Genomic DNA, 12,533 nt, shown 5'->3' on the forward strand with positions numbered 1-12,533 from the left:
TATTATGTAGGTGGTTTATGGTTTTCGCAGCGAAGTTGTGCTAACAGGGTCAGGCGTTTGTCGTTTAGACCGACATCTAGATGCCCTCAATAAACATTTTCAAAACAAAAAGCCTAATATGTTGAATAGACTACTTCTAAAGTTCAACTCTCTAATTTCAAGAACATAAGTAAAGATAATTCTTACTAATTAAGCTTTTCATTCTTCAGTACGTTCAGCCTTTGTAAATAATACATTGCGTATTTGAAACTATTGAAAATGAAAATTATTCTTATACTTACTTAGTATTAGAAAATCTAAAATCATAACAAGACAGTAGAAAAGTTTCGCGCGAATTTAGATTTCAGGTAAAAGGTAAATAAATTAGAAAGTACTTACCTACTTAAAGCATTAAACAATTAATATTAGCGCACATTTATTATGTAACGAATTTAAAATTAAAATTAAAGTAAAAACGATAATAAATCATATACCTACCAGTTCCTAAATATTTATCAAGATTTAATCTTGAAAAATAAAACAATGGAAATACGATGTAATTTATTTTGATAAAATAAAAGGGCATTCGCTTTAGTGTAAAATACAAAAAGTTATAATCGACCGTGACAGGACTCGAACCTGCAATCTTCGGATCCGAAGTCCGACGCCTTATCCATTAGGCCACACGGTCCTATGATGAAGCCGCCCAAATAGTACAACCCTTTCGTTGGCTATAGAAATGATATTGGATGTGTTAAATTAACACAAGCAAATTGTGTTAATTTTTACTTTGAATCTAATTTTATTAATTTAGATCAACCCATCAATGACGAAGGCTTTGTTCTGTAACTTATTTACTTTGTTTATTAAATTACAGATGCTAAAAGTTTCGATAAATGGGTCATTATTTTGTTTGGGGTACTTATTTGAAATACATAGCTTAAGTAAGAGAGTAATGGGCGGATGGGCAGCGTTCGGGAAGCTTCGCCATATACTCACGTCCGAAATACCGCAGTGTCTCAAGTCGAAAGTATTTGACCAATGCGTGTTGCCAGTGATGGTATACGGATCTGAGACGTGGTCGCTTACTATGGGCCTCATAAGAAGGCTCAAGGTCACCCAAAGGGTGATGGAGCGGGCTATGCTCGGAGTCTCCCTGCGTGATCGAATCAGAAATGAGGAGATCCGCAGGAGAACCAAAGTAACCGACATAGCTCGCAGAATTGCTAAAATCAAGTGGCAGTGGGCGGGGCACATAGCTCGTAGAGACGATGGCCGTTGGGGCAGGAAAGTTCTCGAGTGGCGACCACGGGCTGGAAGACGTAGCGTGGGCAGGCCTCCTACTAGGTGGACCGACGATCTGGTAAAGGTCGCGGGAAGAGCCTGGATGCGGGCAGCGCAGGACCGTTCATTGTGGAAAACCTTGGGGGAGGCCTTTGTCCAGCAGTGGACGTCATTTGGCTGAAACGAACGAACGAACGAAGAGAGTAATGCCCATTTTCACCATCAATCCCTAATTTTAAGTGACATCTATAAAAACAAAAAAAAACCTGCTATGTGTTACCATGGGGTCCTTGGGGGTCACTTAAAAATTAGGGATTGATGGTGAAAATTCAATTAAACTTACCTAGATGTTGATCAAACAAAAGATGTGTTTTTTTGGGATTAAAACTTCGGAAAGTTTATAAATTGTATCATGTAAATAACCCGTAAGAACAATTACTTATCTTTAACATGTTACACAAGTTACCTAACTTCATGAATTCTCGCATTGTTTTGTCAACATCAAATCAGACTAAAGATTTCATTTATTGCAAAATCACCCCTATTTTATGCGATATAATATTATGAGCCTTAGCTTGATGTGCCGTCGTCTTTACACAATAGATAGAACCTAAGTACGTACTTAGAAGAGCATATTTATAACTCACCAGAAGGCAGCAGTTTCAGTCCGTACAAGTTGACAGCGTTCCACGACAGTAGCCTCGGCAGGAACTCGTTGTAAATGATGTGTGTGAAGGATGCAGCGAGGATTCTTCTGGCATGTTCGAACAGGACTTAAGCTAAATAAAATAGATTAGGAGAGCAGCAAAACTCACCAGAAGGCAGCAGTTTCAGTCCGTACAAGTTGACAGCGTTCCACGACAGTAGCCTCGGCAGGAACTCGTTGTAAATGATATGTGTGAAGGATGCAGCGAGGATTCTTCTGGCATGTTCGAACAGGACTTAAGCTAAATAAAATAGATTAGGAGAGCAGCAAAACTCACCAGAAGGCAGCAGTTTCAGTCCGTACAAGTTGACAGCGTTCCACGACAGTAGCCTCGGCAGGAACTCGTTGTAAATGATATGTGTGAAGGATGCAGCGAGGATTCTTCTGGCATGTTCGAACAGGAGTTCCGCGTCCCAGTGAGGGTTGACTCCTCGGAGGCCTTCGACTAGACGGTTGTGTTCGCGGACGAAGATCGTGTGGATGGCAGTCAACCCTGGTTGTTCGGATGCTCGGCCGTCACCTGTGAATAGGTTTACAAGTGGTTAATATGAAATAGTATAAAAATACATACCTAATACTTAGGCCCAGAACAGACGGTGAAACGCAACTGCAACGATACTGCAACTTTCTGATGATTCTTATGAATGAAACTGAAAGTTTCAAACTGGTCGCGTCATGTGTGGTCTCTCAACGGACGATATGGCAGAAACTTAGATGCAACTCAAAAATAACTAGCAGTCGCAGTTTCATTGCAGTTGCGTTTCACCGTCTGTTCTGGGCCTTAGTCTTATTTGATAACAAAACAAGTAATGTATCGTAATTTTATGTAAAGATGGACGTCATATTATTCTGCAATCACAGATTCAATTTCGTCTTTTCGCTACGTGTCTTCAAATTACTTATTAGATCGAGAATAAAAAGAAAATTTTAGGTACATTGTCTATAGTGCAGTTACTTGCATGTATTGTGTATTTATGGCCTGAAAATTTTCAGTTGAACCTTCGTAGCTTGCGGACGATGCAGGGGTCTCACCATAAACCAGTCTTCTGGTTCCCTTACTCTAAAGGACCTGGTCATACTGTTCTTGTTCCTTACCAGCGATGAAGCAGTATCCACTGGGCGCCTTGCACTCCGGGTGGCTGTCGGAGCGCGGCAGCAAGTCCTTCCCTCCCAGAGGGTTGGTGGTCGCGTTCAGGCGCCCGTTGAACCCTCGTCGCTTGCGAATGAAGCAGGGGTCTCACTATAAACCACTGTGTTCTGGTTCCCTTACTCTATAGGACCTGGTCGTATTATTCTTGTTCCTTACCAGCAATGAAGCAGTATCCACTGGGCGCCTTGCACTCCGGGTGGCTGTCGGAGCGCGGCAGCAGATCCTTCCCTCCCAGAGGGTTGGTGGTCGCGTTCAGGCGCCCGTTGAACCCTCGCCGCTTGCGGACTATGCAGGGGTCTCTCCAGGAACCACTGTGTTCTGGTTCCCTTACTCTATAGGACCTGGTCATACTGTTCTTGCTCCTTACCAGCAATGAAGCAGTATCCACTGGGCGCTTTGCACTCCGGGTGGCTGTCGGAGCGCGGCAGCAGATCATTCCCTCCCAGAGGGTTGGTGGTCGCGTTTAGGTGCCCATTGAACCCTCGCAGCTTGCGGACTATGCAAGGGTTCCATAAACCAGGGTGTTCTGGTTCCCTTACTCTATAGGACCTGGTCGTATTGTTCTTGTTCCTTACCAGCAATGAAGCAGTATCCACTGGGCGCCTTGCACTCCGGGTGGCTGTCGGAGCGCGGCAGCAGATCCTTCCCTCCCAGAGGGTTGGTGGTCGCGTTCAGGCGCCCGTTGAACCCTCGTAGCTTGCAGACTATGCAGGGGTCTTACCATAAACCACTGTTTTGGTTCCCTTACTCTATAGGACTTTGTCATATTGTTCTTGTTCCTTACCAGCAATGAAGCAGTATCCACTGGGCGCCTTGCACTCCGGGTGGCTGTCGGAGCGCGGCAGCAGGTCCTTTCCTCCCAGAGGGTTGGTGGTCGCGTTCAGGCGCCCGTTGAACCCTCGTAACTTGCGGACGATGCAAGGGTTCTCTCCGTATACTACTGAGCCGTCGATGAAAGCTGTGTTCTGGTTCACTTGTTCACGAGGTCCTGAGATGAATAAAGGGAGAGACTGTTTAGCTGTTGTGCTGATGCAGTGAGGTGAATGCAGTCGTCTTTGCTTATTCAAACTGATTTCAGATTTCATGGAGTTACATTCTAGCATGAATATTTATGACCTGGTTTTATTACGGATTTTATGGGTATAGAACTATAGATGGGGAGGTAACGAAAAAAGCTTTTGGTATTTGGTAAGTAGGTAAGTAAAAAAGAAGTCTTGTCCTAAAAAAATCTAGAACAACTGTTCAAGACCTCTACCCATTGTATTGAACGCCAGATTGTGATGATGAGATGTGTTTTTACTTACTACGACAAAAGTAATTCGTAGTACCACATAGATAGGATATTTTCTTACCCAGCTGCTGTTGTCCAGGCAAACTCCTCATGAATGGGAAGCAAAGCCTTTCCCCTGACGTCACATTCACTTCGGGATAGTAGTGGTCTCCCCGGGGAACCGGGAACGGGTTGCATTCGGGATGCACAGTGCGGGGAGACTCGCACGACCGACAATCAGGGATGGACTCGTGGAAACCTGGAAGAAGAATGAAAATGTTAAAATTCACAAAATCTATGGTAGGTACTTATTAAGGGAATATTCATTTATGGCTAACTTATTGAAAGATCTTATTCAGGGTTTCATTAGTTGAAATATTATGTTGTTGGCATGACATTTAATTTAAATAAATAGGCCATGTAAACCGCCTCTGTGGTCTAGTGGTAAGACCACCTGCTTCAGACGCAGAGGTCCCGGGTTCGATTCCCAGTGGGGGCAGATTTTTCTGTTCGGTTTGGTTGGTGGTAGGGCTTGTTCCAAGTCCGCCTGGCTAGTTACCACCATCTTACCTAAGTCTGTCGCCATAACAACAATGTTAACAGCATTATTGTGTTCCGGCAGTTATAGGTAAGATAGCCAGTTCCTCCGTGGTTGAGGATTCCAGGTGAAGCTCGCTTCCACCTTCGGCCTGATCATCACTTACCATCAGGTGACATACAGGTCAAGAGCTTTCTTGTTGTGGATAAAAAAAAACGCCTAGCCTAGGCGCAGACCACTGATTTTTCGTTGGCCGATAGTTTAGTCGGGCAGTTAATCAGTATGCCCATAATTAGAATCGGGCTCAACTATCGGCCGACTAAAATCGGTGGTACTGTGCCTAGGCTTAATTTTTTTTTTCGAATGGTGATGGACCTAAATAAATTGAAATCAAACTTATTGTAGACAATAAATGACAGAAAACTGCTAGCTACGATTACTATAAATTGCTCGCGCTCGCTACTTATCAACAATTTCACGTTCAATATAGCACAGCCTGTCCAGTACAAGTACCTACTAAGCTTCAGAAATGAATCCAACTAACCTTTGTGAATGGGCGTCATAGTAAGCTCGTGGTCCACAAACTGGGCGAACTGCATCACCATCAACGTATACCGCGTGTGTAAATTGGAGATATCGGGATGGATCACGGTGGAGATGATGCGAGGTGACGGCAAAGGTGTGCCGGTCACGGAGTTGATGCGTGGACGGGACACGCCTGGAATTTGATGGGTAGATTTTAGAAAAGTAGACGGGACTAATCCCGCCTTTATTTCCCACAACTGCAACTACTGTAAAAGGATCTACAGCTTGGCCTTCAATGAAATCCAACCAGTGAAGTTTGAGTACAATAATTTTAATACTCTTTTTTACGCACGAGTTTTGATCACGTCCAAAAACGTCGCAAAACTTAGGTAGGGGTTGTACCTACTTTGTGACTTATTTTGACGAGTAGGTAAAATATCAAATCTATCTGCTATTTTGTTTCGGAGTAAAATGAGAAAAAATCTATTAACTAAAAAGTTATGGTAACAGATTGTTACTCCTCCATGTCACTTTACTCACCGTCCTCATATCCTACTGGAGGCAGCAGTTTTCCATAAGTTGGGGTTCCTAAGATTGTTGCAGTATCCCTATAACTCCTGAAAGGTGTATCAGGGTCGCAGCTTCCGTTTTCGTTAAACTGGGGCTCGATGGTAGGTCAAAGGTCTTAGAATAATGGCTGGTCTAATTTGTATATTTTATGTATCAGGTACTCACCATCTTCATACACTGGAGGCAGCAGTCTAGCGAAAGTCGTCAAACTTTTTCCCAAGTTAGGGTTCCTAAGATTGTTGCAATATCCAGTATAACTCCTGAAGGGTGTATCAGGGTCGCAGCTTCCGTTCTCGTCACATTGGGGTTCGATAGTGGGTCCAAGGTCTTGGCCGAGGAATCCTGTGACGTCGACCGATTGGAGGGAGTCTACGAAGTCGTTGGTGCCGAAGCCTAGAGAGTCATCGAAGATCTGACGTCTGCGGCGGCGGTGGCTGTGAATGAACGAAATGAACGAGAATTTTGAGTAACAAGTTTTTAAAGAAATACATACGAGTCTACGTCTACCTACCTATCTACTAAATAAAACAGCATAATATTAAAGTTTAATTGTAGAATGTAGCATTTTTTTTATAAAATGGCACCAGCTAGTATTTAGTTTAATGTGCTGAAAACTTCGATCCCGTTTTAATCGGATCGAGTGTGCCAGAATCTAATCTGGAACCTACAGAAATTTTCAGGCAAATGGCTAATGACCATTTGGTCAAATAACATCAAAATCATCAAACAATAAAGGCTTACAAAGAACTTACCTGCCGTGAATAGTGTTCAGAAGCTCATTGGTAGCGAATTCAAAGAAGAGGGAGGTGTTGGCCAGTTTCAGCGCATATTTGTTTGCCTTTGAGAACGAAGCAGCAGTGCCCACTGGAGATTTAGGATCAGCTCCTCCACCTGAAAATAAATTTCCGAATGAAAATAGTGTTATATTTTGTTAGAACGTCAAAATCAGTCAGTAATAGGTCTATTCACACAATATACCCATGAAGGAACAGTTCCGTCAATGTAACTGTAGTTTGAAAATTGGTCTGAAATAATGAACTGAAAGTGTTCGCTATCAGTGCTTTAGTGTTGAGTCAATTGTTCAATTCACCCATGTGTTTTGAGAAGACTTTCAGTCAGCTTCCTTGGAACTACTCTTTTGGCGCCAAAACTCCAGTCAGTTTTGCTGGTAGTGTGAAACCGGGAGTTTAAGGTACTCTTACAAAGACTTACTTGTCTCTCACAACATGTATTCCGGCTTCTTCCTGTCACCCATCTCCTGTTTAGCCTTCTCTAGGGCGGTGGATAGCATGTCTTGGGACAACTTCTCAACTGTCTTGGATCACTCTCTTGTAAGCCAGTAGTGCTACCTCTAAAGACTTACTTGTCTCCCACAGCATGTATTCCAGCTTCATCCGTTCAGCCATCTTCTGTTTGTTCAGCTGCCTTGGCGGCGCTCTTGTCACACCAGATCCTTAGTTGTCTATTAGTGGGAACTTTCAGACAGAAGCTAGTCTACAAAGACTTACTTGTCTCCCACAGCAGCTCATGTATTCCAGCTTCTTCCTGTCAGCCATCTCCTGCTTGCTTGGCTGCTTTGGTACCGATCTCGTCACACCAGATCCTTAGTCGTCTAGTAGTGGGAACCCTCAGATAGAATATAGTATCTACAAATACTTACTTGTCTCCCACAGCATGTATTACAGCTTCTTCCTGTCAGCCATCTCCTGCTTGGCCTTCTCTAAGGCGGCGGAGAGCATATCTTGGGACAGCCTCTCGGCTGCCTTGGAACGAATCTCTTGGCGTCAGAACACCTGTCAGCTTTGCTGATAGTGTGAACTCGGGAGTATAAGCTAGTATACAAAGACTTACTTGTCTCCCACAGCATGTATTCCAGCTTCTTCCTGTCAGCCATCTCTTGCTTGGCCTTCTCCAGGGCGGCGGAGAGCATGTCTTGAGATAGCCTCTCGGCTGCCTTGGAACAACTCTCTTGGCGTCAGAACACCTGTCAGCTTTGCTGATAGTGTGAACCCGGGAGTATAAGCTAGTGTACAAAGACTTACTTGTCTCCCACAGCATGTATTCCAGCTTCTTCCTGTCAGCCATCTCCTGCTTGGCCTTCTCTAATGCGGCGGAGAGCATGTCTTGGGACAGCCTCTCAGCTGCCTTCGCGCCGCTTTCGTCGCGCCAAGCGGAAAGTTCAAGACGGCTGTGCTGGGAGCAGTGTTGGGCTGCGTTTCTGGAATTAAATTGTATAATAGGATGTTATTTCTGTGTTGAAAGAGTTATCCCTAAGTGTCACAAAGTACCTAATCCTTTAGTGAATAAAATTGAATATCATATTAGTTACCTGGTCAAAAAAAAAAATTGTCAAAAAAATTCACAAAAAAGGTAGGTACTAAAACTAAATTTTAAATAAGTTACTAAAACCTTAAATTCGAATTTAATACACTTGGGCCCGTTTTTACTATCAATCCCTAATTTTTAAGTGACCCTTATGAAAACAAAATGCTTGTTAAGTGTTACCATAGGGGTCACTTAAAAATTAGAGATTGATGGTGAAAATGGGCATTAAGTAGTTACACTTTTCTCGAGGACAGTTTATTCCTGAGTAAAACAGAAGTTAGTTCCGTCTATGGACGTGGTTTATGATAGATGATAGAGTAAATGTAAGTGTTAAGAGTTTTCAATAGAAGTAGAGAAGTAGGTATAAAATACTTACAAGTAAGGGTCTTCCTTGACGAAGGCTTTAGGCTGGATTTTGGATAGCGAGTCGTCGGAAGTACACAGAAGTCCCGCAAGGGAAACCTTCCTGATCGCTGCCAGCTGTTCAGGCAAGAATGACGATGGGGGGATGTCGTTTTCGTACCAAAATCTGCAAAAATAAAATGCTTTAAGAGAAAATAAGGCTATGGAAGAATTAATCGGCAGTTATGGAGATACAATAACTTTGGAGTTGTTTTTGATTACAGTGTCGATTCGTCACAAGAAAAAAACACGATGTGTCAAATTTCGCATATTATTTGTCGAGAAAAATTGTCACGTAATTATTCACGATAATGAAGAATTCAGCAATCGACTTTGTAGGAAATTGACTATAATCCAAAAGTTGCCCAAAATAGTAAGAAGATTAAATGATAAGGAAATTTGAAATAGTTACCGGTCGCTTTTCTTCAAATTGGCGAACTGCAAAGCCAAGACGCAGGCTAAGGTGTGGCCGACTACCGCACCTGTGGCGGGTTTCTCCATAGCACCACCGAACAGCAGCTCGACGTCTTCTGCGTTCCTGGAAATACAAAATACCTATGTTTTAATTACTTAACCAGGTCACAAACAATATAATATGCTTACGTCGATATAAAAATCTTAACGGAGATGCGATCTATGGCAGAGCAATTTGGTCTAAGGCAATGATATTAAAGAACTATAGATATGTTACGTTCATAGAAATTACGATTTGAATCCGTGCCGAGCTATTCCAAATTGCACACATTGACAAATGTAACTGATAAGTGAAACAAAAGATACGAAATAGCACGCAAATGAAAGAGATAGCTATAGTTTTAACGATTCTGCACTAACTAATCTATGTCCGCAGCGCACGCATCCTTATCGCTCTAACGTCAAAACAAGATCGCTTTCTCTTTCTTAACTTGAACATGGCGCATGGCGTCTTGATTGTTTGCATAAATAATTGAAAATATAAATACTAAATAATTTTGCATAATCACATGTGGTAAGAGATCCCTTGTATTTTGTTTACTTTAGAGTCATAATTGGTACACTTTCGAAACACACACGATGGCATTTTTTATTTATTTTGGTAAGAACAGGAACTTACGGTGTGGTACGCACGCGATTGCGCACGACGCAGGCCACACGAAGACTAAACACAAGACGTCCCAATTGGGACGTATTTGAGTATTCACAGCGCGAGCGCTTATAACATATCTGCTTTTGTTTTTATATAATATCATTGGTCTAAGGTTTCAGAATGTTAGTTTGAATGCAGAAGTTTGCAAATCAAGTCGGAACACAAAGCATAGACCACGCCAAGAATCTTTGGTATTATCGCAAAAACATTGATATGTAATATTAATTAGTAGATGGACCAAGTAATTTGAGTTAACCTCATGCCAAGGGAAAAGTTTTTCAGGAAATTCTTTACTTTTTCAGAGGAATTTAATTTACTAAGGCACACTGCACGACTAAGGCCCGATTCAAACAAACTTTTATCCGAGAATAACTCCTGGTATATTTGGCACATTGACTTTCAGTATGGGAAATAATAATGTCAAAATGTCGGGTGATTTATTCTGAGAAATATTTACTCTTGTTTGGTCGAATCCACCCTCAAGGAGTTAAGTAGCTTGACCTTATGATCTAACCTGTACATATCAGCCATGACCTCCATCTGCGTCCTGTCAAAGCCCATTTTCTCGAAGTCCCCGAAGGTCTTGATAGATGATGTCGGCTCGCACATCCTGAGAGCTCTCAAGTAAGGGGACACGCCGTGGTCTCGTGCTCTGTTGACGTCCCATTCGGCAGAAGGGGGGAAATGAGACACGTGTTGTGCGCTCGTTCGGACTAGTTGACTCAGGGTGACAGTCGTGTTTATCTGGAAATAAAACAAAATGAACTAAATTAGTCCACAAGGTGGACAGATGAACACATATAGGTATCAAGGCGCTGGATGCAGGCCTCTAGTAACTAGCCGGTTAATCTGGAAAACATTGGGGGACGCCTACGTTCAGCAGTAGACATCCTGTGGCTAAAATGATGATGATGGACTTAAGTGTTAAGTATTATCACCAGGTAATTTATGCCCGTTTTCACCATCAACCCCTAATTTTTAAGTGACCCCTATGGTAACACATAACAGGAGTTTTGTTTTCAAAGGGGTCACTTAAAAATTAGGGATTGATGGTGAAAACGGGCATTAGTCTCCACAGCAGAAGGAAAACCCTATTTAATTTACCAGAGGTAAAGTGAGGATTTGGCTTTCCCTTCCCACGTTATATCAGATGGGTTGGTGAGGCCTGACGTTTGCATATTCTACGTTAGTCGCCTGGATATCCAAGGGACGAATGGAGCTGGTCCTATTTTACTCAGAGGAATCATACGGGAATAAGATGACCAATTTAGGAAGACTTACCAATTTCTCGTTCATCATAGCCTTGAATATGGGAGCGACGGCTACCAGTTCAGTGTAAGCACCCGCTCTGTTTGCACTCGAGTATCCTCGCCAGAATCCGAGGCTTTGCAACTTCAGCTCCGCTTTGGCCATTCCAACCTGAAAAGGGAACGAAGATTAGAACAACCAAGAGAAGACTCAAAAGGGAACAAAAGAGACAAAAGGCAAACTAACTATAGTTTTGTGATAAATAATTGACTTATTTATAGCCTGCTGTTAAGCTTCCCTGCAGACTACATATTTTTGTCGGCAGATCCTTTAGACGGGCTGATAATACGTATGAATAACATGTGTGAAAGTGTGCACATTGCCTTGATTTCGGTATTCAGTATTTGGTATCGGCCGATTCTTCGTATAAACACAGAATAGGTACCTAATAATAAGTACGCATAAATCAGAAGTCTACCAAATGATAGATCGAATGTAAAAAAAATATCGAATGTAAAAAAAATATCGAATGTAAAATTACTGTAGGTAGTCTGCGGGGACTCTAAGCTGGACGAGGAGTTAATTATCTCTAAGTTTTATCATGGGTTAAGGATTAAGATTTCTAAATTGTTTTTTTAAGGTACTAGTTCTTCCTAAATTTCCTTACCTCACCCAGAAGCACGGGCAGGAACTCGTTGTAAGTGATGTGCTGGATGACAGCAGCCACCGCTCGTCGTGCCTCCAGGAATAAAGTGGTGTCATCCCAGAAGGGATTCAGGGAGTACAGCTCTCCTGCGATACGATTGTGCTCAGACACCAACGCCTTGTAGAGAGGTGCGGTTGGTTTGCCATCGTTGCACCTGAAAGAGTTTAAGGTTTGTTAACATGGTTTCTTGAATATTTCTCTTTCCATTACTGCTTACTATGAATCCAATAGATAAGTCTTAGTTAAGCCCATGCTTGTTTCCTGTTGAGCATTTGCAAGTGGCTCAGTAAGAATAGTAAACAGGTTTTAACTAAGTAAGTAAATAACTACATAAAAATAGATGTGGTAATGGCATGTTGTGATTCGAAGAACCTAATTAAAAATTCATTTCATATGTTGCATCTTTAGCACATGCTGATGAATGAATGTACACATGCATTTCAGAGTTTTGTCATAGTATTTATAGTCATCAGGAAAACACTTGAGTAATAGGTATTCCTCCTTGTTTTAATTGAAACGGATTTTGCTTCTTAGACCGGATTGTTAACCTCAATGAAATGCCTATGCTAATACGGAGAAGATTAATATCATTAGCGGTGTACAAATCATCTCAAGGTTGGATCGTAAACGTATTTGCATACAATCCATTTCTGTGACGACACTAGAAATTCCAACATCGTATTGCTTTTAACCGTTGGTACGTT

General features: G+C 42.2%; 1 protein-coding gene, 1 long non-coding RNA gene and 1 other non-coding gene across 3 annotated transcripts in view; 1 reads left to right on the forward strand and 2 right to left on the reverse strand.

The window, feature by feature from the left end:
* The window catches only part of LOC135074614 (uncharacterized), a 224,819-nt gene that overhangs the window by 68,040 nt on the left and 144,246 nt on the right, over positions 1-12,533 (forward strand). The window lies entirely within an intron of this gene.
* Positions 1-12,533, reverse strand: part of LOC135074612 (heme peroxidase 2) — a 72,797-nt gene that overhangs the window by 5,991 nt on the left and 54,273 nt on the right. Inside the window, exons 7-18 of the mRNA XM_063968969.1 lie at positions 11,791-11,983; positions 11,157-11,294; positions 10,390-10,619; positions 9,162-9,287; positions 8,724-8,876; positions 8,065-8,240; positions 6,775-6,913; positions 6,188-6,456; positions 5,472-5,645; positions 4,472-4,648; positions 3,904-4,107; positions 2,247-2,489 (exon numbers count right to left, since the gene is read on the reverse strand). Of these exons, the coding sequence (XP_063825039.1) occupies positions 2,247-2,489; positions 3,904-4,107; positions 4,472-4,648; positions 5,472-5,645; positions 6,188-6,456; positions 6,775-6,913; positions 8,065-8,240; positions 8,724-8,876; positions 9,162-9,287; positions 10,390-10,619; positions 11,157-11,294; positions 11,791-11,983 (2,222 nt within the window). The remainder of the gene's footprint in view (positions 1-2,246; positions 2,490-3,903; positions 4,108-4,471; positions 4,649-5,471; positions 5,646-6,187; positions 6,457-6,774; positions 6,914-8,064; positions 8,241-8,723; positions 8,877-9,161; positions 9,288-10,389; positions 10,620-11,156; positions 11,295-11,790; positions 11,984-12,533) is intronic.
* Trnar-ucg (transfer RNA arginine (anticodon UCG)) lies at positions 598-670 on the reverse strand. The gene has a single exon. It is a non-coding gene; the product is annotated as a tRNA-Arg (tRNA).

The sequence above is a fragment of the Ostrinia nubilalis genome, chromosome 9, assembly GCF_963855985.1.
Source record: "Ostrinia nubilalis chromosome 9, ilOstNubi1.1, whole genome shotgun sequence".
Taxonomy (NCBI): Eukaryota; Metazoa; Arthropoda; class Insecta; order Lepidoptera; family Crambidae; genus Ostrinia; species Ostrinia nubilalis.